At 24.7% G+C, this 23,296-nt stretch overlaps 1 protein-coding gene across 8 annotated transcripts in view; it reads right to left on the bottom strand.

Moving 5' to 3' along the window:
• Positions 1-23,296, bottom strand: part of LOC122502485 (disco-interacting protein 2) — a 97,557-nt gene that overhangs the window by 4,523 nt on the left and 69,738 nt on the right. For 6 of the 8 annotated variants that reach the window (XM_043612569.1, XM_043612570.1, XM_043612564.1 and 3 more), the window contains 9 exons: positions 17,125-17,461; positions 13,680-14,493; positions 8,858-9,288; positions 8,276-8,507; positions 7,728-7,858; positions 6,157-6,543; positions 5,741-6,076; positions 2,940-3,236; positions 2,292-2,845 (listed from right to left, as the gene is read on the bottom strand). In XM_043612569.1, coding sequence (XP_043468504.1) covers positions 2,292-2,845; positions 2,940-3,236; positions 5,741-6,076; positions 6,157-6,543; positions 7,728-7,858; positions 8,276-8,507; positions 8,858-9,288; positions 13,680-14,493; positions 17,125-17,461 — 3,519 coding nt within the window. The remainder of the gene's footprint in view (positions 1-2,291; positions 2,846-2,939; positions 3,237-5,740; positions 6,077-6,156; positions 6,544-7,727; positions 7,859-8,275; positions 8,508-8,857; positions 9,289-13,679; positions 14,494-17,124; positions 17,462-23,296) is intronic. The other 2 variants (XM_043612565.1, XM_043612571.1) reach the window with 1 other exon arrangement.

Below are 23,296 nucleotides of genomic sequence, written 5' to 3'. Positions count from 1 at the left end.
CCAGTTACTACCAATAAAATGTATTTAAATTTGTTACATAAATTTGTTCAAAAATTTTTGTGAATTGAAAAATAAGCAATAGTTATGAAAAACTCGAATGAACTATAATTACGTGTATTCATGCTTTAATTCAGAAGATTTTAAAAGAAATAAAGAAATAAAAAAATTTTTGAAGGTTCCTTCGAATAAAGAATTTTGCAGTACGACCATGAAAAGCGAGTTTTACCTGATTATGTAAAAGATTCGATTTCAAGTTTCAGAGCAAGTGTCAAGGGCATCAATGAGACTCACCACAAGAAAATGTAAGAAAATAGCATTAACATAACATTCTCATATCTCGCACTCGCAAATTATGTATTTATAAGTGAGCGGAGATACGAATGAAATGCAATTAGATTAACGGTCATTGAATATCACTTTACGCTCTTGATTTGCATGGTTAATTTTCAAGCACTCGATAAATAAGAATATATCCTATGATAAAGTTGACAAATTACTACATAATAATGATAAACTCCAGGAATTGAATAATAAACTTTGGGAAATAAAATATTCATTGAGACATTTTTTTTTACAATTCTAGTAAAAGACATGTTCTCAATTATTACCTACAAAATGTGTAAAATTGTATTAATAAAGTTCATTAATTAATTAAGTTATTATTATGTTATTGGATTTTATTTAGATTTTTAGAAAATAATTAAATTCTTTTTAGAAGTTTATTACAATTTTTAAAAATAATTTTATTCATCATTCAAGAAATTTTATTCAAATATAGAAAATAATTTAAATTCTTTCGAAGAATAGATACTATTAAAAGTTTTGATAATAATCGAATTCTTTAAAAAAAGCCTTTAATTTTTTTAATAATTGTAATCAATAATAATTTAACTACTCAAATTTTATTGAATATATTGATAGAAAATTAGACTCTTTTGAACAATTTTATCAGAGCTTTTGTAAATAATTAAACTGATTTGAAAAATTTCTTTAAGTTTTTTCAAATAATTTTACTTGGAAATTTTCCAAATAATTGAAATTAAACAAAGAGTTTTTTTTATATTTTTTAAAATAATGTCTGTTAATAATTATAATTAAATACTCGAAAAATTTTATTAAAATTTAAAAAATTGAATAGTTTCGAAGAATTTATTAAAATTTTAGAAAATAATTGGATTCTTTCGAAAAATTTCAGTTAAAATTAAAGTATTGAATTGTTACAAAGAATTTATTACAATTTAAAAAAATAATTGAATTTTTGCAAGAAATTTTAATATTTATAAAAATAATTGAATTCTTTCGAAGGATTTATTAAAATTTTAGAAAATAATAGGATTCTTTCGAAAATTTTTTTCAAAATTATAAAATTGAATTATTTTGAAGGATTTAATAAAATTTAGAAAATAATTGAATTTTTTCGAAAAATGTTATTAAAAATTTTTTTTAAATTGAATTTTTTCATGAAATTTAGTTAAAATTGAATTATAAATAATTGAAATTTTGCAAAAAAATGTTACTATTTATAAAAATAATTGAATTGTTTCAAAGGATTTATTTAAATTTTTAAAAATAATTGTATTCTTTAGAAAAATTTTATGAAAAATTAAATAATTGAATTGTTTTGAAGAATTTATTAAAATTTTAGAAAATAAATTGTATTTTTTCGAGAAATTTTATTAAAAATTAAAAAATTGAATTGTTTTGAAGAATTTATTGAAATTTTAGAAAATAATTGGATTCTTTCGAAATTTTTTTTTTTTAAATTAAAAAATTGAATTCTTTTGAAGAATTTTTAAAAATTTTAGAAAATAATTGTATTCTTTCGAAAAATTTCAGTTAAAATTAAAGTATTGAATTATTACAAAGGATTTATTAGAATTTTAAAAAATAATTGAATTTTTTCGAAAATTGTTATTAAAAATTTTAAACAAAATAAATTCTTTCATGAAATTTGATTAAAATTGCATTTTAAATAATTGAATTTTTGCAAGAAATTTTAATATTTTTTATAAAAATAATTGAATTGTTTCAAAGGATTTATTACAATTTTTAAAAATATTTGGAATCTTTCGAAAAATTTTATTAAAAATTAAAAAATTGAATTATTTTGAAGGATTTAATAAAATTTTAGAAAATAATTGAATTTTTTCGAAAAATGTTATTAAAATTTTGTTAAAAATTGCATTTTTTCATGAAATTTAGTTAAAATTGAATTATAAATAAATTGAATGTTTCCAAAAAACTTCTTTTATTTGCCTACAATTTAATAAATATTGATATTAAAGACTTACCATTCAGCGATTTTCTTATGGCACCTCATCACACTATTCTCAATATCGATGGGATGATATCTCATGCCTCTGAGTAAAATGGCTTCATCGAGAGCTCCAACGACGAAGACAGCGTCATGAAGTTCCGCATCTCCAGTCGGAGCATCAGCCTCAGAAGCTGAACTGTCGTTTATTGGATCACCGGCGACTGACTGCTGCACCGATTCTGTGCGTCTCAAGAAGCCCAAGTACCCAGTTCTAGCGTACACTTCATTCGTATTTCCGGTAACGAGTCGCGCATTAAAGTGATCAGCGTAGTCGCTCTCATCGCCGTAAATAGTGAAGTAACCACTCGCGTTATGTGACGACTGAACCCAAATTTCACCCAAATGCGAATCTCCGCACTGTCCTTTTGTCTCGGGATTGGCAATTATTACTTTCACACCTGGCAAGAGTTTCCCCGACTCCATCAAACATAAAGAATGAGGACTTCCTCGTTCGACCAGCGAAACCCGATCGTTTCTCAAAGCTCGAAGATCTACGTACACTGTTGACGGTTCTGGACTGGAAGCACCCTGGAAAGAGAAAAAAAATTTCATTCAATTGCGATTCGATTGTATTTTCAAAATTAATTATCAATAAAAGGAAAGGAAATATTTAAAAACATACCTGTAAACAAATGGCGGTGTTAACTCTGCAACCGAAGGACGTAGACACGGCACGAGGACTTAATCCAAGAGCAGAGAATAGTTTGCTAAAACTGGTGGTGAGAGCGATTCGCGGCCTTTCTTCGGCGACTACAACGCAGGTTCGAACGCACGCTAAACTCACTCCTCTTGCTTTGAGAGCGTGAACCGAGGAGCCCAAACCTTTCGTGCAAAGTTCCATCACTCCATAAGAGCAGAAAGTGTCTCTTACTCTGGAATGACTCACGGCTGATAACCAGAGAGCTGGGTTTGCTTCAACCTGGTCAAAGGAAGAAAAAGAAGAGGAATCAGTTTATATTCTTTTAATCGCTTATTGCATTCAAATGAAACACTATTTCACTTTGATGTGCAACGATTCAGGGTCGATTTTTGTAAATTCAACGAAAAAGTCGTTATTTTATTCAGATTTGTCACAAAAATTTCAGTTTCTATTTCCCTGCTCTCTAGAAAATTTGCCAACTTTTTCCTTTTCTCAACAATAACTTCTTTAGTTTTTGTAAAATTTTATTATTTTAAAATAACTTATTAAAACACCAAATTTGTTCAATAATAAAAGTTTAGTTATTTCTAAACTACCTACTGTAATTCTTTTAAAATTAAATTATTTTCCAGAATTTTTAACTAAATTTATTCAAAAGTTCAATAATTTAAAAAAAAGTACTTAAACATCGTTTTCTATTCCAAATAGGTACTGATTTCCAAATAAAAAACTTGTATAACTTTCCCTGAGAAGCTTGTTTGAAAATAAAACATCGCGATTTTTTTTTAGAAAAAATTTGGTTCACAAAGAATTAAATATTATCATTTATTCGAAAATTTTTTTATTTAAAACCTAAAATTTAATTGTCTCTAAAAATTGCTCTTTATGAAAATTAAATTATTTTCTAGAATTTTATATTAAAATTTAAAATTATTTTCTAAATTAATTATTTTTACTAAATTGTGAAAGAGCCCTTCTAGAGAGTTTAATTATTTAAAAAAAAATTGTTCACTAATATTATATGAATTTTAATTCATATAAAATCCAATTATTTCAATTCAATATTGTGAAATTTTAATCATTCGAATGTTTTTTAATTAAATTGTTTAATAGTCCAAAATTCAACTAATTTCAAAATAAAATTTTAATTACCATTTTCCAAAAAATACAAAGTTCTTTAGAATTTTTAATTAAAGTTACTCAAAAGTCAAATTTTTAAGAATCTTGATAAGAAACCTTTGCAAGTTTTTACTTTATTTTTTATTTATTAATTACTTATTTAATTAATTTCCAATTATTTTCTAAGATTTTTAAGTGAAAATTTACTGTAAATCTAATTTTTTAACATTTTTCAAAAAGTTATTTGAAAATTCAATTACTTAATTACAATTTCATAAATAATAAAATTTTTTATAGGATTTCAATTATTTTTAATACAATTATTTAAAATAAATTCCTCGAAAAATATAATTACTTTCAAATATCAATTATTTTTTATAATTTAAAAAAAAAATTCCTTGAGAATTTTCAAATCCATTTGTTTACAATTTAATTTAATAAAATTTCGATTCTTCGGAAATTCTTGAATTAAATATTTAGAAAAAAAAACTTATGAAATAATTTCAGAAAAAAATTCAATTATACTTCAAAAAAATTTATGATTATCTAAAATTTTAACTGAAATTAATTTTTAAATCAATTTTTATTAGAAAATTCTACGTGAATTCAATTATTTAATTATAAAAATTAATAATTTATTAAACAAATGAATTTTTCTGAAAATTGAATTCTTATAAAGAATTTTATCAACAAATTTGAAAATAATTGAATTTTCGACGAATTTCAATGAAATTTTCAAGAATAATTACATTTTTCGAGGAATTCGATTAAAATTTTATTAAAAATAGTTGAAATTCTGCGATAAGTTTTATTATTCATGAAAATAATTAAATATGTGTAAAAAAAATTTGAAAATAATTGAATTCCTGTGAAATTTTTATTATTTATGAAAATAATTGAATTATTTCGAAAAAATTTGTAAATCATTAAATTCTTTTGGAAAAATTTATTAAAATAGTAGACATTGAAAATCATTGAATTGAGGAAGATTTTTGAAAATAATGGAAGTTTTAACAAGAAAATTGTTGAAAATAATTGAAATTTTGCCAAGAATTTTATTATTTTTAAAAACAATTGAATTTCTGCAATCATTTGTAACTTCTTCAAAATTCAATTTTTTCCAGAATTAAATTTTTCTTCATAAATTATTTTCATAAATAATAAAATTCTTCACAATATTTCAATTATTAAAAAAAATGTAAAAAAATTCATTGCAAGAATTCAATTATTCTCCTAAATAATAAAATTCCTCACAGGATTTCAATTATTTTTAATGCAATTTTAAGTAAATTCTTCGAAAAATTTGGAAATTCGAAAATAATTGAATTCTTGCGAAATTTTTATTATTTATGAAAATAATTGAATTATTGCGAAAAAATTTGTAAATCATTAAATTCTTTTGGAAAAATTTATTAAAATAGTAGACATTGAAAATCATTGAATTTCAAGAAAATTTTTGAAAATAATTGTAATTTTGCCAAGAATTTTATTATTTTTGAAAATAATTGAATTTCTGCAATCATTTTTAACTTCTCCAAAATTCAAGTTTTTCCAATACTTTAATAAAAATCCCTGCCTTTTCCCTGACCTGTGGCAACTCTGTTTATCCCTCTTCCAATAATAACCGGTTAAAAAATTGTAAAGAAATAAGGAAATAGACGCACCTCTGACGGAGGTATGAGAATAGAATGATGCCCGCTGTAGATACTGCTAAGGCACCAGAGAGCGAATCCCAATCCGGAATAGGGGTCCAGACAGAGAGCGATATGACGAGAGGGATAAAGTTCGCAGGACAATTTCATGGCCCGACAGAGGGACGTGACGGCTGCGTGAGACATTTTTATTCCAGCCAGCATTCCCGTTGTCGAGACGCTGAAGTCGAGATAGGCCAACATTTCGGCTGTCGGGGCACGATACATGACTGGCAACTTTTTCTTTGGCATGTCGTCCATGTCGAGGATCGTCGGCCAGCTTTTGATCTCCACGACATTGTTAGCTTCCTGCAATATAATTTAATAATTTCCAATAATTTTCAATCATTACCTCGCATCAAAGAGGAAAATTGTGGAAATAAACGCACCTTAGACTTGAGTAACTTTAAAAGATTCTGATTCGTGAGTATCATCACGGATTTACTGACGTCCACGATCATCTTGACGGTTGGAAGCGTTGTCTGGAGATTCTGCGGATGTGGAGGCCTGATTGTAACGGGAACAGCGCCGACGTACAGACAGCCATAGAAGGCACAAATTAAATCAGTGCCAGGTGGGAAGATAAGAGCCACATGATCTCCAGTATTGATTCTTCCGCGATCGAGAAGTAGATTTCCAATTCGTTCGGCTTTCTTGTGCAGCTGGGAACAAGAGAGTGAGGCGGCGACCGCTCCCTTCGAATTCAAGGACGTAAATATCACATGGTCTGAGGTGCCGACCGCTCGCCATCGCAGAATTTCCGAAATAAATTGATACTGCAACAAATTACAACAAATTTTACATTTTCTACTAATTTTTAACAAGTCAAATAGATCATAATTATAATTAAGATTCAATAACTTTGTTAAATAAATATTTAAATACATATTGATAACTATTTATCTACATGATTTAAAACTTTTAAGCATTTCAATTTCAAACCTGAAATTTTTATTTCTTTTAATTTTAATTATTCTTAAGAATGTTTAATTGAAATAATTTGAAATTCAAATTTACAAAAAAATCCAATTAGAGTCCTTTTGAAATTTAATCATTTATCCCTAATTTCTACTATAATTCTCGTGGAGAATTTTGTTTAAATTTTTGAAAATTCTAATTAAATTTTTTTTGAAGAATTACTTTGATTTTTTTTTTAAAATAATGGAGTTTCTTTAATAATTTTAATAAGAAATTTTGAAAATAATTGAATTTTATCAACAATTTCTTTCTAGTTTTTAAAATAATCGTGTTTGTTTATTATTGAAATTAAACATTTAAATATTAAATTTTATTAAAATTTTAGAAAATAATTCAATTCTTTTGAAAAATTTTATAACGAATTAAATAAAAATTGAATTCTTTCGTAAAATTTTTTGGAAAATAATGAAATTTTTTGCAAAGAATTTTACTATTTATAAATATAATTGAAACGAATTAAGAAAAAAATTCAATTCTCTCGTGAAATTTTTTTGAAAATAATTGAATTTTTGCAAAAATTTTACTATTTAAAAAAATAATTGAATTGTTTCGAAGAATTTATCAAAATTTTAGAAAATAATTGCATTCTTGCGAAGAATTTTATTTTATTTATTTAGTAATTTGCATAATAATAGCTTATTATTATAACAATAACTTTACTTTTTATTTTGAATTTTAAAATTAATGTATTCAAAATCATCGAATTGTTGCAAAGAATTTAATAAAAAAACTTGATAATAATAGAATTCCGTCGAAAATTGAAAATTGAATTCTCGCGAAGAATTTTGTTAAAAATTTTAAAATCCTAATTAAATTCTTTTTGAAGAATAACTTTGAATTTTTTTTTTAAATAATGGAGTTTCTTTAATAATTTTAATTAGAAATTTTGAAAATAATCGAATTTAATTAATATTTTTAGAAATAATTTTATTCTTTCGAGAAATTTAATAAAATGTGACTCATGATAATTTGGCGCTGTCACCTTTTTGGCACTGTCGCTGTCCTCGTCTAGGACTCCCATGTCTCTGCCCTGGGCCGAGGCGAGCCTGTTCCCCTGGACGATGTTGCCGACCATGACGCTGGCTGGACCCACGTCTGCAACAGAATCCCCCGCTACACGCCCCCGTATATTTCGTTAGTAAACCAACGCAAAAGCTCAACTCAGAAATGAGTAACTCTCTCGAACTCTCCCCTGACTGAGGCCGGAAAGCATAATTGAGACTTGTCCAATAAACAACGTACAAAAAACACGAGGAATTACAAAACGTTCTGAACTCAGCCAAAAGAAAGAAAGGAAAACCGAAATAAGGGAATAAAAAAAAAACATTCTCTGGGGGTGGGGTGGTGGTAATTATGACCAAAAGGGCAATTAAACAAGGTCAGTGCCATTTCTTTTGTTTACTCACGATTCTTATTCAATCTGCGACGGGCCTTTAAGCGCGCGGCTCTCTCCCTCTTTTTTCCAGCTATTTTATCTATTAAATCTACTCATCTAATGCTGAATCGAGCCAAGCCTTGATAATCACTTACCGGAATGTACTTCACGAGGTTTTGGTAAATTTGTCACGCAAGTATGAGGACAGAGGAGGACATTTGCCGGGTGGAGTGTGCCCTCCAGGAAGCGTCTCTTCGTCTCGGAGAGGTGGATTCCACCCAGGGGCGTCTTGGGCAAGTAGTTCGGCGGCACCAGCGCGAGGCAGTAAATTCCCACGGCGTGGATCGAGTCCACGGCCTGCAGCACTCTCGACATCCACTGGAAGCTCTGCAAGTTTACAAATTTTATTATCATATTATTATCATATTAAAAATCATTCATTTATAATTATTACCTTGTACAAAAAAATTTCTTCTATTTCTAAAAAATTCTGAAAGAATAGCAAAAAAAAGAGTTTTAAGTCCATTTTTTTCGAATGAGCTAAAAAATTTTCTAACTTACAAATACAAAGGACATTTTTTGTAATCTTTTTTTAAAAGCCTATAAGAGAGAAAATGTACGATTTTAGGTATTTTAGGAAATGTTATTAATTTAATGAAATAAAGGAGATTATATAAAAAGAGGAGAATTTTGATCAATTAAAGTTCAAGGAAAGAAATAATTTTTTGAAAACAAACCTCTTCTTCACTGCAATCGGGTCGTTGTTCAGCGACAACACATATCCTCTCGTCCCGCAAGACCCGGACACTAAACACAGCAATTCTGCCTCGATAAATAAACTTGGTTGGTTCGACAGCTAAAACAGTGGCAATTATATCGTCCGCATTGTGCTTCCTGCCGGTGACAGTCATGAGTCCGTCACGCGAGCCACAGACGAAAACAAGTCCTCCAGGTCCCAGGAATCCGAGGAGACCCGAACGTGTGTACTCCTCATTGCCCAGGGCGGTTCCTTCTGCTTGCAAAGGTGCCACTTTAAAAGTATTATTAGTCAGTCCTTGCAATCCCCAATATTGATTTCCAGTCGTTTGATTATGCACACATATCTCTCCAACTTCGTCTGTTTTGCAAATGTTTGCTGGTCCTTCCATTTTTATCACGACTACGACACCTGAAAACAAAATTTTTTTTTTCTAATCAATCTTGCTTTTTTCCTCACAGTAAATGAAAGAAGAAAGGAAAAATTTTAAGTCAGGTCTTCACTTGACAAATTTGCAAAATAGAAATTACCTATCAGGTAATTATCAGGTAAATTACCTATCACAAAATAGGTAATTACCTATCAGTACAATTTCCAATTTTGTTTTCAAATTTCTTTAAATATTTAATTTAAATTATAAATTTAATTATTTCAACGAAATAATATTCTTGGAATAGAAATAAATGATTTACACTTTGCACCGAAACACAGTTCCCTAATTGGAAAATACCCGCTTTCTATCAAAACAATAAAAACGCTTGCACTTGAATAAATTTTCTTTTTATGTATTTGATTCAATATTGAATGTTAGGCAGCGAATTTAATGCACATATTCCAAGAAATTATTTCCATACTTTCTATGAAATAACTTATTTAATGTTTTCTAATAATAAATTTTAGGGTGCAAGAATAAGAGAAAATAACGACAATTTAGTAAAGTTCATAAAAAAAAAATTCCCGGTCATAAAGAAAAACTCTCAAAAATTATTTTTAAGATTCCAATTTAATTATTTTCTAGAAATTTTAACTAAAATTCTTCTTTAATTCAATTATTTTTAATATTTTGAGAATTTTAATTTTAATATTTGAGAAATCTCCTTAAAAATTCAATTATTTCCAAAAAAAAGTTTCACAAAAACTAAAATATTTATAAAATCCACTTTGTTTACAAGATTATAAAATTTCGAATAATTTGGAAATTTTCCAATCAAATGTATATTTAAAAATATAAACAATTTCAAAAAAAAAAAAGTGTGAATAAAAATGTTTCAAGAAACTAACTTATTCATAATTTTTAATTAAAATTTTTTACAGTTCTACTTTCCTAAAACTTTAATTTTAAAAACTTTTTGAAATTCAATCTGTATTAATAATATTAGTAATATTTATCTTACATTCTAAAATATAAAAATAGTTACTTAAAAATTATTGCAGAAAAAAAATTGACATTAATGCAAAATACGGGTTTTAAAAAATTTATTTTCTAAAAAAACAGAATTTTATTTATTTTAATCTTTAATGTCTCGTCCAACTTAGAATTCAAAAATTAATTTTTACAAATTTCGCATCACTTTATTTCTTCTAATTAGTTCAAATATTTACTAATTCAAATTTAGGAAATGAGTTTTGTGACAATATTATTGTAAAAAAATTTATAAATTTATTTATTTTTCACTATTTTATAATGTGACATTTTTTCTATTTTAAAATATAACATTTTATATTAATTTTTGTAATTTTTTGTATCTTTTTATAGTTTTGAATCTAAAATAAGTTAAATTTTTGCTTAGAATTTTATTAAAATTTTTGAAAATAATTTAATTCATTTTGAAGAATTTTATGGAAATTTTGTCAAAACATTCAATATTTCAATTTAAACAAAATTTTAATTAAAATCCTCTCTTTTATCTAATATTACACGAGGAAGCAATAAATCTTAACATTTAGATATTTTTAAATTTAGCTCTACTTGACTTTTATTATTAAAATAAAGTTACAAGTAAATCTAATTTCTCTTTAAACGAAAGTTTTGACATTCACTTTAACAACAGGGTTCCTTCAAAATATGCAATTTCATGTCCTGGAAGTTTAAATCACTTTTAAGCTTCACTGAAACTGTTGGAAAAAGATATTTAAATTAAATAATATTAAGCCATGAAATTTTAATAAAATAAAAAAAAATGTCTTATAATTTCATTTAAATTTTAGTATTTTTAATATAAAAATTGTAAAATAGGATTTAATATTTCTTTTTTTCCTCGTGTTTACAGTTTAAATTCTATTTGTTTTTGTTGAAACATTGAAATTTCTTGATTCACGGTTCGTATTTACAAAGACAAAGTACTTTTTATAAAACAATGAAAAGAAGAATATGTATCTATGCAGGAAATTAAAATTTAAAATTTTTAGAGTCATACAATAAAAATAAAATTGAGAGTAGTAAACTGAAAAAAAATGGGAGTCATTGATGGCGTGTAGAGAGTTTCCAAGATTCAAAGAAGATCATTTATTTACACGCTATATTGTTTGTAATACCTTTTAAGAACGGTATATATAATTTTTTATTTTTAGAAATTTGTGAATATAATTTATGAAACGTTAAGAATAAAGTACTGACATAAAGAGTTAACTACTCGATTTACTCTTGCATTTTACGCATTTCACTGCACATCTAGGACTAAGAACAAACCTCACAGTGAAACTGCGAGCGGAAAGTTGACAAATACCATGTAATGTAATTCAAGCACGTGAAACTAAATCTTGTGTTTGTGCATTGTACTTGAGTTGCACTGATAACTAATTGAGAAAAGTTTGCTTCTAGTTGCAAAACAACAATAAACATTTGTCTTATGGTTTAGAATTTTTATTTTTTATTATATTCCCTTTTTTAATCAATTTTAAATTCTTTTTCAAAATTCATGAGAATAACAAGAATGAGAATTACAGAATTTTTTATTTTCAAATATCAACTTCAATTTTTCAATTATTTTAGATTCAAAATTTTTAAAAAATCCTCTCTTTAATCAATTACTCAAATTATTATCAAAAAAATAATCAAATACTCAAATTTCTTAAATTTTTGGATTATTTGATAGAAAATAACATTTATTTACGAATCTCATTAATTGCAAAATTATTCGAAAACATCAAATAGTTTTATTTAAAATAAATATTTAATCATTATTATCTTAATCCATAGGAATTAAAATGTTCAAAAATTTAAAAATTCAAATCTTATGAAATTCAACAACTTATAATAATTATAGATGACCGAGTGATAAAATCATTATTTTATATTATAAGAATATTGTTACTCCAACTTATTTAAAATTATTTTCATCGTTTCAATTCAATTAACATTTTCTAGAATTTTTAACTAAGATTCTTCTTCAAATCAATTATTTTTAATATTTTTTGAAATTGATAAAATTGGATTTTTTTAAAAATTAAAAAAAAACTTTTTTTATTTTTGATTGTTAACTTCTTCCACATTTGAATTTTTGAAAAAGTTATTCGAGAATTTTCAAATCCATTTGTTATTTATAAAAAGATAATTGATTCTTTGCAAGAACTTTATTTGAGAGTTTTGAAAATAATTTAATTTCTGCGAAGAATTTTATGAAATTTTTGAAAATAATTGAATTCCTGCTAAAAATTTTGTTATTTTGGAAAATAATTGAATTTCTGCGAAGAATTTTGTTATTTATTATGAGAATTGAATTTTTGCCAAGAATTTTATTACATTTTTCAATAATAATTGAATATCGGTAAAAAAAATTATGAAAAGTTTAGAAAGTAATAATTGAATTTCTACGAAGAAGTTTATAATCGAATTTCTGCAAAAATTTTTTATATTTATAATGATAATTGAATTTTTGACACGAATTGTATTAAAATTCTTAAAAATAATGGAATTTCTTCGAAGAATTTTGTAAAAAAATTTTCAAATAGTTTAATTCCTACTAAGAATTTTGTTCTTTATGAAAATAATTGAATTCTTGCGAAGAATTTTTTTATTTACAAAGATAATTGAATTCTTGTCAAGAACTTTATTAAAAGTTTTAAAAAGAATGGAATTTTTGCGAAGAATTTTATGATAATTTTTGAAAATAATTGAATTCCTGCAAAAAATTTCGTTATTTTTGAAAATAATTGAATTTAGGAAAAGAATATTATTATTTATATAAAGATAATTAGAATTTTGAAGAGAATTTTTAAATAGTATATTTAATATAATTGAATTTCTGTGAAGATTTTTATTACTTTTGAAAATAATTGAATTTCTGCAATCATTTGTAATTTCTCTAAAATTCTCCAAATTATATCGTATAATTTACGAACGTTTCGTCCTTTTTCAATGAAATTACGGTTCTTTTTCCCAAAAAACTGACTTTTACGGACTTCAAGCAAATTTACGGATCTGATTCGAGCCCTGTAATAATAAAAGGTAAAAAAAATTTTTACACGAATACATTCGGACAAGTGGTTTTTTAATATAAAAATTACTCCAATTAAAATCAACTCTGAGGACGTAAAAGTTTATTCAATAAAAAGGTGACAAAAGGAGAAAAAGGGACTTTCTGTGATGCCTACATAAGATTTAACAAATTTCAATATGACAAAAGAAAAATTGAGAAGAAAGTAAAATCTGACAGAGTATTGGTGAAATGAATATAAAAATTTATTAGTTGTATTATTACTATTATTTTGAAAGTAGAGAATAAAAAAAATGAAGTATTGGAAACTATCTAAAACGTGGGAAGCAATAAATCCGAGGAAAGGATATAATTATGAGTACTCACTGCCGGGCATGACTTGACCGCAATCCTGGAGAGTCAGTGACGTAAGTGAATTCTCCTGGTCGACGCGAACGACGCCGTAGCTGAGGCCCGACATGGACAAGACGCCCCTGCCCGTGGCGTTGACACCCGCGCGACCGGGCCGCCGAATGGAGACCGTGAGAGCCTCGCTGGACGAGGCGCAGGGGCACACGGCGTCCGGGCGCAGGCCCTTCGACTGGAACACCGAGAGGAACTGGTCGCACGAGGACAGCGACCAGGGGTTCGCGCCGTCGGCCACGAGCAACAGCCGGAGGGACGACAGCGTGATGTCCTTGTGGTCCTTGGTGGCCAGCAGGCCCCAGTGCAGGTCCCGGGACTTGACCACGGCCACGCTGGCGCGGTGCTTGGTGATCATCTGCATCCAGCTGGCCGGGTTCACCTTCATCAGCGCGTAGGGGATGAAGATGACGTGCATGCCGTTGAGGATGCTGGTGAGGGTCGCGTGCCACAGGCCCACCTCGCGCTTGAAGTCGAGCACGCAGACGGCGATCTCGCCCTCGGTGTAGCCGCAGGCCTGCGTCAGGGCGCGGCAGTGCGAGAGCATCGCCGCCCGGGTCACCGTCACGCCCATCACGGAGCCGTCCCTGTCGGTGGTGTACTCGATGTAGGCGGGCGTGTCGTCCGTGAGGCGCGGCGGCGGCAGCCAGTCCTTGGGCGTCTTCGCCAGGTGCTCGGTGACGAACCAGTGCAGCTTCGGCCAGCCCTTGAATGCCACCACCTCGCCCGCCGTCGTCTTCGGAAGACCTTTCAGGCATGCTTCACTTGTCAACGCCACCTGTCGAATCATCACAATATTTTCAGTCCAAAAATAAAAAATATTCAAACGAAAATAATTTTTTATCACATTTTCATTTAATTTCATTAATTATCGCACTTGATAATTAATTTTAAAAAAAGTATATCGAAAAGTACCTTTAAAACTTAGAAAAATAGTAAAAAAAAAAGCAGCTATCAAAAAATTAAACTTGAAGACCAAAAAAACTCACGTTAGACACTTAACAAAACTGACAAAAATTCCCTTCTTTATTTTATTTTCCTGACTTTTTCCTAATTTTCATCAAAAATATTTACTTCTTTCTTATCCTGATAATAAATTGAATTCCTGCAACGAATTTTATTATTCATGAAACAATTAAAACATTAGAAAAATAATTTAATTCTTGCAAAGAATTTTATAAAAATTTCTAAATAATTCATTTCTTTCGACTAATTTAATGAAAATTCTAATTTAAATAATTGAATACCTGAGAAATTTTTATAATTCATGAAAAGAATTGAATTCTTATGAAAATTTCTACAAATAATTTTTTAAATAATTCAGGGTTCGAACCAGTGAAAGTATTTAAAAATACGGATATAACGGACCAAAAATGAAAAATTATGGACCATTTACGGACCAATTTCTGACAAAATTAAAATCAGTCTGAGTCAAACAAAAGAACATTTTACTTAACATGAAGATATCGATAACTCCGAGTGATCAATTTCTTCATGTTTTATAATAATTAAAGATGACCAAGTGATAAAATCATTATTTAAATTTAATTTTAATAAATCCTTCGAAAAAATTCATTTATTTTTAGAAATATTAAAATTTTTCGCGAGAATTCAATTAATTTTAAAAAATAGAAAAATTCTTTGCAGGAAGTCAATTATTTTCAAAAAATAATAAAATTTTTTAAAAAAATTCAATTATTTTCGAAACAACTTTAATTGAATTTCTCGAAAAAATTTCATTATTATCAAATATTTCTATAAAATTCTTCATAACAATTTAATTATTTCTTAAAATTTTTAAAAATTCTTTCGAAACATTTCAATTATTTTTATAAATAGTAAAATTCTTCGCAAGAATTAAATTGTTTTCAATTCAATTTTAATAAAAATCTTTTTCATAAAATTTAATTGCTTTCGAAATTTTCAATTAAAATTATTAAAGAAATTCCATTAGTTCAAAAAAAAAATTAAAAGAATTTTTTCAAAAGAATTAGAAAATTTTTTGAAAATAATTGAAATTAGGACAAGAATTTTTTTGACATTTATGAACATAATTGAATTTTGGAGATGAATTTTATTATTTATAAAGATAATTGGGATTTTTACGAGAATTTTTTTTCAAATTTTGAACATCAATGAATTTTATAAGAAGAATTTTATTTTTTTTTTTAAATAATTGAATTTCTGCAATTATTATTTGTAATTTCTCCAAAATTGAATTTTTCTAGTGTTTTCAACAAAAATTTAAATTAGCAAATTTTTAAATTCAATTATTTTTATAAATAATAAAATGCTCTTTATGAATTCAATTGTCTTTAAAAATATTAAAATTCTACTCCAAAATTTAATTATTTTCAAAAATTTTAATACAATTCTTGACAAAACTTTAATTATTTTCAAAACAATTTCTCAATTAATTGATTTTTATTATTTATTATTTTAGTAAAATTTTCCAAAGGAATTCAATTATTTAAATACAAAAAAAAAAACAATTTATTGAACAATTGCATGTTTCTTAAAATTGAATTCTCATAAAAAATTGTATCAATAAACTTTTAAATAATTAAATTCTTTTGACGAATTTTAATAAAAATTTTAAAAATAATTACATTTTTACGAGGAATTTTAAAAGAATTTTATTATTTACCAAAATAATTGAATCCCTGTAAAAATTTTATTATTTATGAAAATAATTGAATGATTGCGAAGAAATTTATAACAAAATTTGGAAATAATGAAATTCCTGTGAAATTTTTATTATTTTTAAAAAATAATTAACGGTTTGTGTAGAATTATATTAAATTTTTTTTTTAAATTATTTAATTCTTTTGGAAAAATTTATTATAATAGTAGATACCTATTAAAAATTATTGAATTGAGGAAAATTTTTGAAAATATTTGAAATTTTGCCAAGAATTTTATTAAAATAAAAATAATAATTATATTTTAATAATTATTTTTATTTTGCTCGGAAGACAAAAAAATCTTCGAAAGTATTCAGTTATTTTAAAATTTTTTTATAAATTTCTTCGCAAGAATTCAATTTTCATATTCAAGTTTTCATATAAATAATAAAATTCTCTATAGAAATTCAATTATTATTGAATACAATTTTAATAAAATTGCTCGAAATAATTACAAAAAAAATTCTTCGAAGGAATTGAATTATTTTGAAATTTTTTTGATAAAATTCTCCGGAAGAATTCAATTATTTTCAATGCATTAATTTTAAAATTGAAAAAATTTAAATAGGAAAATTATTTTAAAAAAAGGAAGACAAACATCAACTAAGTTGAAACTGCGAACAGATTACAGGAAAAGAACGATTATTAAAATAGAAGAATGATAGAAGATAGATGGAAGATAGGATTGACTTGTTGGTAATAAGTAGTGAGTAATAAATAAATACCTGAATGCCGCAGCTGCCTAGTAGGAAGCCGATTTGCTGGGAGCCAGCATCCCGGCGAGTCAGAGGGACCTCTATTGGAACAGGGACGATTCCAGCTTGAAGACACCCGTAGAAAGCACAAAGAAAGCTGATTGGGTCGTTGTTCGGATAAACTAGAGCGATTCTGTCGCCCGGCTTGAGGCAGCAGTCGCCGGCACGACTCAATGTTTTGTTTAATAAAGTGTAGGCTATCTTATGGGAGCGGCTTAGAAGTTTGCCATATGTCAAGGTTATGCAGAGTTTGCCATTCGGATCCAAAACCGTCGCAGCTGGTGCCTTGTATGTAGCTGAGCCGTACCTGAAACAAAAACAACAATATTTAATTTCCTATATAAAAATTTGAAAACCAATTTTCAAATTAGGTCTATTGTTGAGAGCCACAAATTTAAAAACATTAAATCAGGGTTGCCACAGATCAGGGAAATCAGGGAAAAGTCAGGGATTTTTATTAAAGCACTGGAAAAAATTTAATTTTTAGAATTTATAAGAAAATTCTCAATTTTTGTGTCCTTTTTGTTTGCCTCATAAACTATAAAATTAACACGAATGAAAATTAAAAAAATTTTATTTTTAAATATGAATTTTTGAAGAATTTCAAATTCAAATTTTAAAAAAATTCAAGACTGGATCCATTTCAAATCAGGCAGGACGACTAACTTCAAGAAATAATTATTAGGTAACTACTTTACTAATTCATTATTCTTGTTTATTAATTTCAAAAATTTTAATAACATTTCACGGACGAATCAAATTATTTTCTAAAATTTTAATAAATCCTTCGAAACAATTCAATTATATTCAAAACCAATTTCACGAAAGAATTCAATTTTTTTTTCTTAATTCGTTCTAATAAAAAATTTCAATAGAATTTAATTATTTTCTAAAATATTAATAAATTCTTCGAAAAAATTCAATTATATTTATAAACAGTAAAATTCTTTGCATTCAATTATATTCAAAATAATTTCACAAAAGAATTCAATTTTTTTAATTCGTTATAAAACTTTTACAAAAAATAGAATTATTTTCTAAAATTTTAATAAAATTCAATAATTATAAATGTTGAATTTCAATTATTAAGAAACACGATTATTTTAAAAACTTGAAAGAAATTGTTCATAAAATTCAATTATTTAAAAAAAAATTAAATTAAAACGATTAAAGAAACTCCATTATTTAAGAAAAATTTAGAGAAATTCTTCAAAAAGAATCTAATTAGATAAAATTCTACGCAAACATTAAATTATTTTCGTAAATAATAAAAATTTTACATTAATTCAATTATTTAAGAATTTTTTAAAAAAATTTCTTAGCAATAATTCAATTATTTTCATAAATAATATAATTATTCGCAGGAATTCAATTATTTTGTTCAATAAATAAAAATTCTTTTTAGGAATTAAATTTTTTTTATAAATAATGAAACTCATTGTAGAATTTCAATTATTGTTAATTCAATTTTAATGGAATATTGCTCAAAAAATATATTTATTGTTAAAAATTTTATTAAAATTCATCAAATTAAATTTTAATAAACATTTAATTATTCAAAAAATTATTTATTTTTGTATTTAAATAATTGAATTCTCGTAGAAGTTTTTAATAAAAATTGATTTAAAAATATATTTCAGATAAAATTGCAACAATAACATTTCTTTTGACGAATTTTAATAAAATTTTTTAAAACAAGTACATTTTTCGAAAAATTTATTTTAAATTGCATTAAAAAATAATAATTATTATTATTCATGAAAAAAATTGAATTCTTGCAAGGAAAATGATACTTTTTTTTTTTTAAAAAAATTGAATTCTTTAGAGCAATTTATTAAAATAGTAAGATTTTGAAAATATTTGAATTTTAGAGAAGAATTTCATTATTTGTAAAATGTTATTGAATTTTTGCAAAAAATTTTTGAAATTAATTACATTTTTCGAGGAATTTATTTAGAATTGTATTAAAAAAAATTGAAATTCTATGAAAATTTTTTATTATTCATGAAAATAATTGAATTATTGAAACGAATTTTGTTACATTCTTTTAAATAATTGTATTCTTTTAGAAAACTTTATTATTCATGAAAATAATTGAATTCTTTTGGAAAACTTTTGTTATTCATGAAAATAATTGAATTCTTGCAACGAACTTTATACCATTTTTTTTTTAAATTGAATTCTTTTGGGAAATTTTATTAAAATAGTAGATTTTGAAAATATTTGAATTTTAGGGAAGAATTTCATTATTTGTGAAATGTAATTGAATTCTTACAAAAAAATTTCAAAAACAATTATTATTTTTAAAGAATTTATTTAAAATTGTATTAAAAATAATTGAAATCTTATGAAAAATTTTATTATTTATGAAAATAATTTAATTCTTACCTACAACGAATTTTTTTACATTTTTTTAAAGAATTGAATTTCTGTGAAAAATTGTATTACTTGTAAAAATTTAATATTTAAATTATTTTAAGTTGTTGAACTACAAAAAAGTTTGAATTTGAAATTTTTTGAAAATCTCAATTCTTTTGGAATAATAATAATGATTAAATATTTATTTAGAAAAAAAGTTATTGTTTTCGAATAATTTTACAATTAAAGAAATTCGTAAATAAATGTAATAGAATATTTTTTTGAGTAGTTAATAATTTTTAGAGTAAATCAGAATATTTTTTAGATTCACGGAAAAAGTAAAAATTTTGTCTGGAAATCAGGGAAAAGTCAAGGAAAAACAAAATTTAATTTTTCCGGCAATCCTGATTAAATGAATCACAATACACAGTTGATTCTGAAGAATTTGATTCGTTACGGAATAATTCCAGTGAAATTGCCTTATAAGGAAATTAGGAAAGAAAAGTTAATTTTTAATGAGAGGAAAATTGGAAAGAATCTTGTGTTGCAGCCTTTTTGCAAGACGCGCGCTGTTACATCACCCAAAACAAGAATATTCATCTCGAATATTCACTTTCACCGTTCTACAGCCATATTTGGATAAAAGGTTCGAAATGAGAGATGTTAAAATATTCATGTTTTGTAAACACGTGGGTGTGTAGAATTTTTCTATTCTACTTGTGACTCTGGAGCGTGTGCTTTATCTAAACACGTTATGAAAACAATTTGTGCCATTATTATTATTATTATTCTTATACACACGCTGCGCTTGTGCTTGTGCTGGTGAGCGCGCTGAGAAATGTGGACAATCCAGTTTCTGCCTATCACGATGCACGATGAAGTTAAGTAAATTAGGGGGATCAAATTACTTTTACTGTTCTAGCATCAACTATACGCTTTTATTTCAAAATATCAGGTTCAATCGTTCGAAATTTTATTTTTCAATTTATTATATTTTCCCATTGCGCTATCTTTAAAGTTCATTTAATTCATTTAATTCATTTAATAATTATTATTATAATATGTAAATCCTTTCATTAAACTTCATAAGGATTTACTTTTTCCTTCAATTTCCGTTTCGGTCTTTTTCATTATTCTCTAAGTATTGGTATTTATTGCCAATTACAAGATTAAAAATTTCTACTATAATATAATTATTATCAAGGTTGTCACGCTTTTGCTAATTTCAAATTTTGACAAAATTTTGACTTTTTCCCTGAATCTAAAGAATATTCTGATTCACTCTTAAAATTATTAGATACTCAAATAAATGTTCTATTACATTTATTTACGAATTTTTTTAATTGTCAAATTATTCGAAAACATCAATAACTTCATTTTTAAATATAAATATTTAATCATTATTATTATTATTCCAAAAGAATTAAGATTTTCAAAAAATTTCAAATTCCCATTTTTTTTGAAATTCAACAACTTATAATAATTTAAATATTAAATTTTTACAAGCAATAAAATTTTTCACATGAATTCAATTATTTTCATAAATAATACAATTTTTTGCAAGAATTCAATTAGATTTCACAAATAATAAAATTCTTCCCTGAAATTCAAATATTTTCAAAATCTACTGTTTTAATAAAATTTCTCAAAAGGAATTCAATTTAAAAAAAAATATCATAAATTCGTTGCAAGAATTCAATTATTTTCATGAATAATAAAGTTTTCCAAAAGAATTCAATTTAAAAAAAAAAACTATCAAAATTCGTTTTAAGAATTCAATTAGGTATTTTCATAAATAATAAAATTTTTCATAAATTATTTTTAAAAAAAATGAAACAAAATTATTTGCAAGAATTCAATTATCTTCATAAATAATAATATTCTTCACAGGATTCCATGTATTTTTAAGACGAAAAATTTATTGAAAAAATTTATTAAAAAAATTATCAAAAATTTTATTGAAATTCTTTAAAAGAAATCAATTATCAACTATTTTTAATAATTGTTAAAAAAGTTCCTTGAGAAATTTCAATATTCAATTATAATCTAAAATTTTAACTGAAATACATTTTTAAATAAATATTTATTAGAAACTTCTACACGAGAATTCAATTATTGAAATACAAAAATAAATTATATATTTCGAATAATTGAATATTTCTCAAAAATAAATTCTCATAAAAAATTTTATTAACAAATTTTTAATTAATTGAATTCTCTTGACAAATTTTAATAAAATTTTTAAGAATAATTTCATTTTTCGAGAAACTTGATGAAAATTGTATTAAAAATAATTGAAATTTTGCCAAGAATTTTATTAAAATTTTAGAAAATAATTGAATTTTGGAGAAGAATTTTATTGCTTGTTAAAAAAATAATTGGCATTTTTATAAATTTTTGAACATAATTGAATTTCTGCGAAGAATTTTATTATTTTTAAAAATAATGGAATTCTTGAGACGAATTTTATTAAAATTTCTTTTTAAATAATTGAATTCTTTTGTGAAATTTTATTGAAATAGTAAACATTGAAAATAATTGAATTTTGACAAATTTTTGTAATTAATTAAATTTCTATGAAGAATTTTATTGAAATTTTTGAAAATACTTGAATTTTGTAAAAGAATTTTATTCTTTATAAAGATAATTGAAATTTTAACGAGAATTTAAAAAAAATTGTTAACATAATTTAACATAATTCATTATTTTTAATAATTAACCAGCAACAATTCACGCGCTAAAGCGCGCGGCTAACTTCTTACTACCTTTTTTAAATAAAATTAGTAATTTTAAAAATAATAGAATTTAAAAACTTTCAAATTTAAATTTTTGTTGAAAACACTAAAAAAATTACATTTTGGAGAAATTACAAATAATAATTGCAGAAATTCAATTATTTTCAAAAAAATAAAATTCTTCATTATAAAATTCATCTATGTTCAAAATTTGAAAAAAATTCTCGTAAAAATCTCAATTATCTTTATAAATAACAAAATTCTTCTCCAAAATTCAATTATTTTCATAAATGACAAAAAAATTCTTGTCCTAATTTCAATTATTTTCAAAAAATTTTCTAATTCTTTTGACGAATTTCTTTTAATTTTTTTTTTAAACTAATGGAGTTTCTTTAATAATTTTAATTGGAAATTTTGAAAGCAATTGAATTTTATGAAGAAGAATTTTATTGATAGTGAATTAAAAAAATAATTTAAATCTTGCGAAGAATTTTACTATTTATAAAAATAATTGAAATGTTTCGAAAGAATTTATTAAAATTTTAAGAAATAATTAAATTGTTATGAAGAATTTTATAGAAATATTTGATAGATAATAATGAAATTTTTTCGAGAAATTCAATTAAACTTGTTTAAAAAATAATTGAATTTCTTTAAAGAATTTTATTAAAATTAACTATATTCAAAATAATAGAATAAGAATTTTATTATTTTTTGAAAATAATTGAATTTTTTCCATTTTTTTCACAAATATATTTAAAAATTACATTGAAAGTAATTTAATTTTTATATATAGAATTTTTTAAAAATATTTTGAGAATAATTGAATAATTTTTTAGTGAATTTTAAATTCTTCTTAAATGTTGAATTTCATGGAAATTTTTGAAAATAATTAAATTCTTTCGTGTCATTTTATTGAAATTTGATTAAAAATAATTTAATTCCAGCAAAGAATTTTAGTATTTATAAAAATAGTTGAATATTGTTTCGAAGAATTTATTAAAATTTCAGGAAATAATTGAATTTTTTGGAAATATTTAAAAATATTT

This window comes from Leptopilina heterotoma, unplaced genomic scaffold (assembly GCF_015476425.1).
Source record: "Leptopilina heterotoma isolate Lh14 unplaced genomic scaffold, ASM1547642v1 Lhet_232, whole genome shotgun sequence".
NCBI classification, from domain to species: Eukaryota; Metazoa; Arthropoda; class Insecta; order Hymenoptera; family Figitidae; genus Leptopilina; species Leptopilina heterotoma.
Note: the sequence above shows the minus strand (reverse complement) of the source record. Positions and strands in the feature narration are given on the sequence as shown.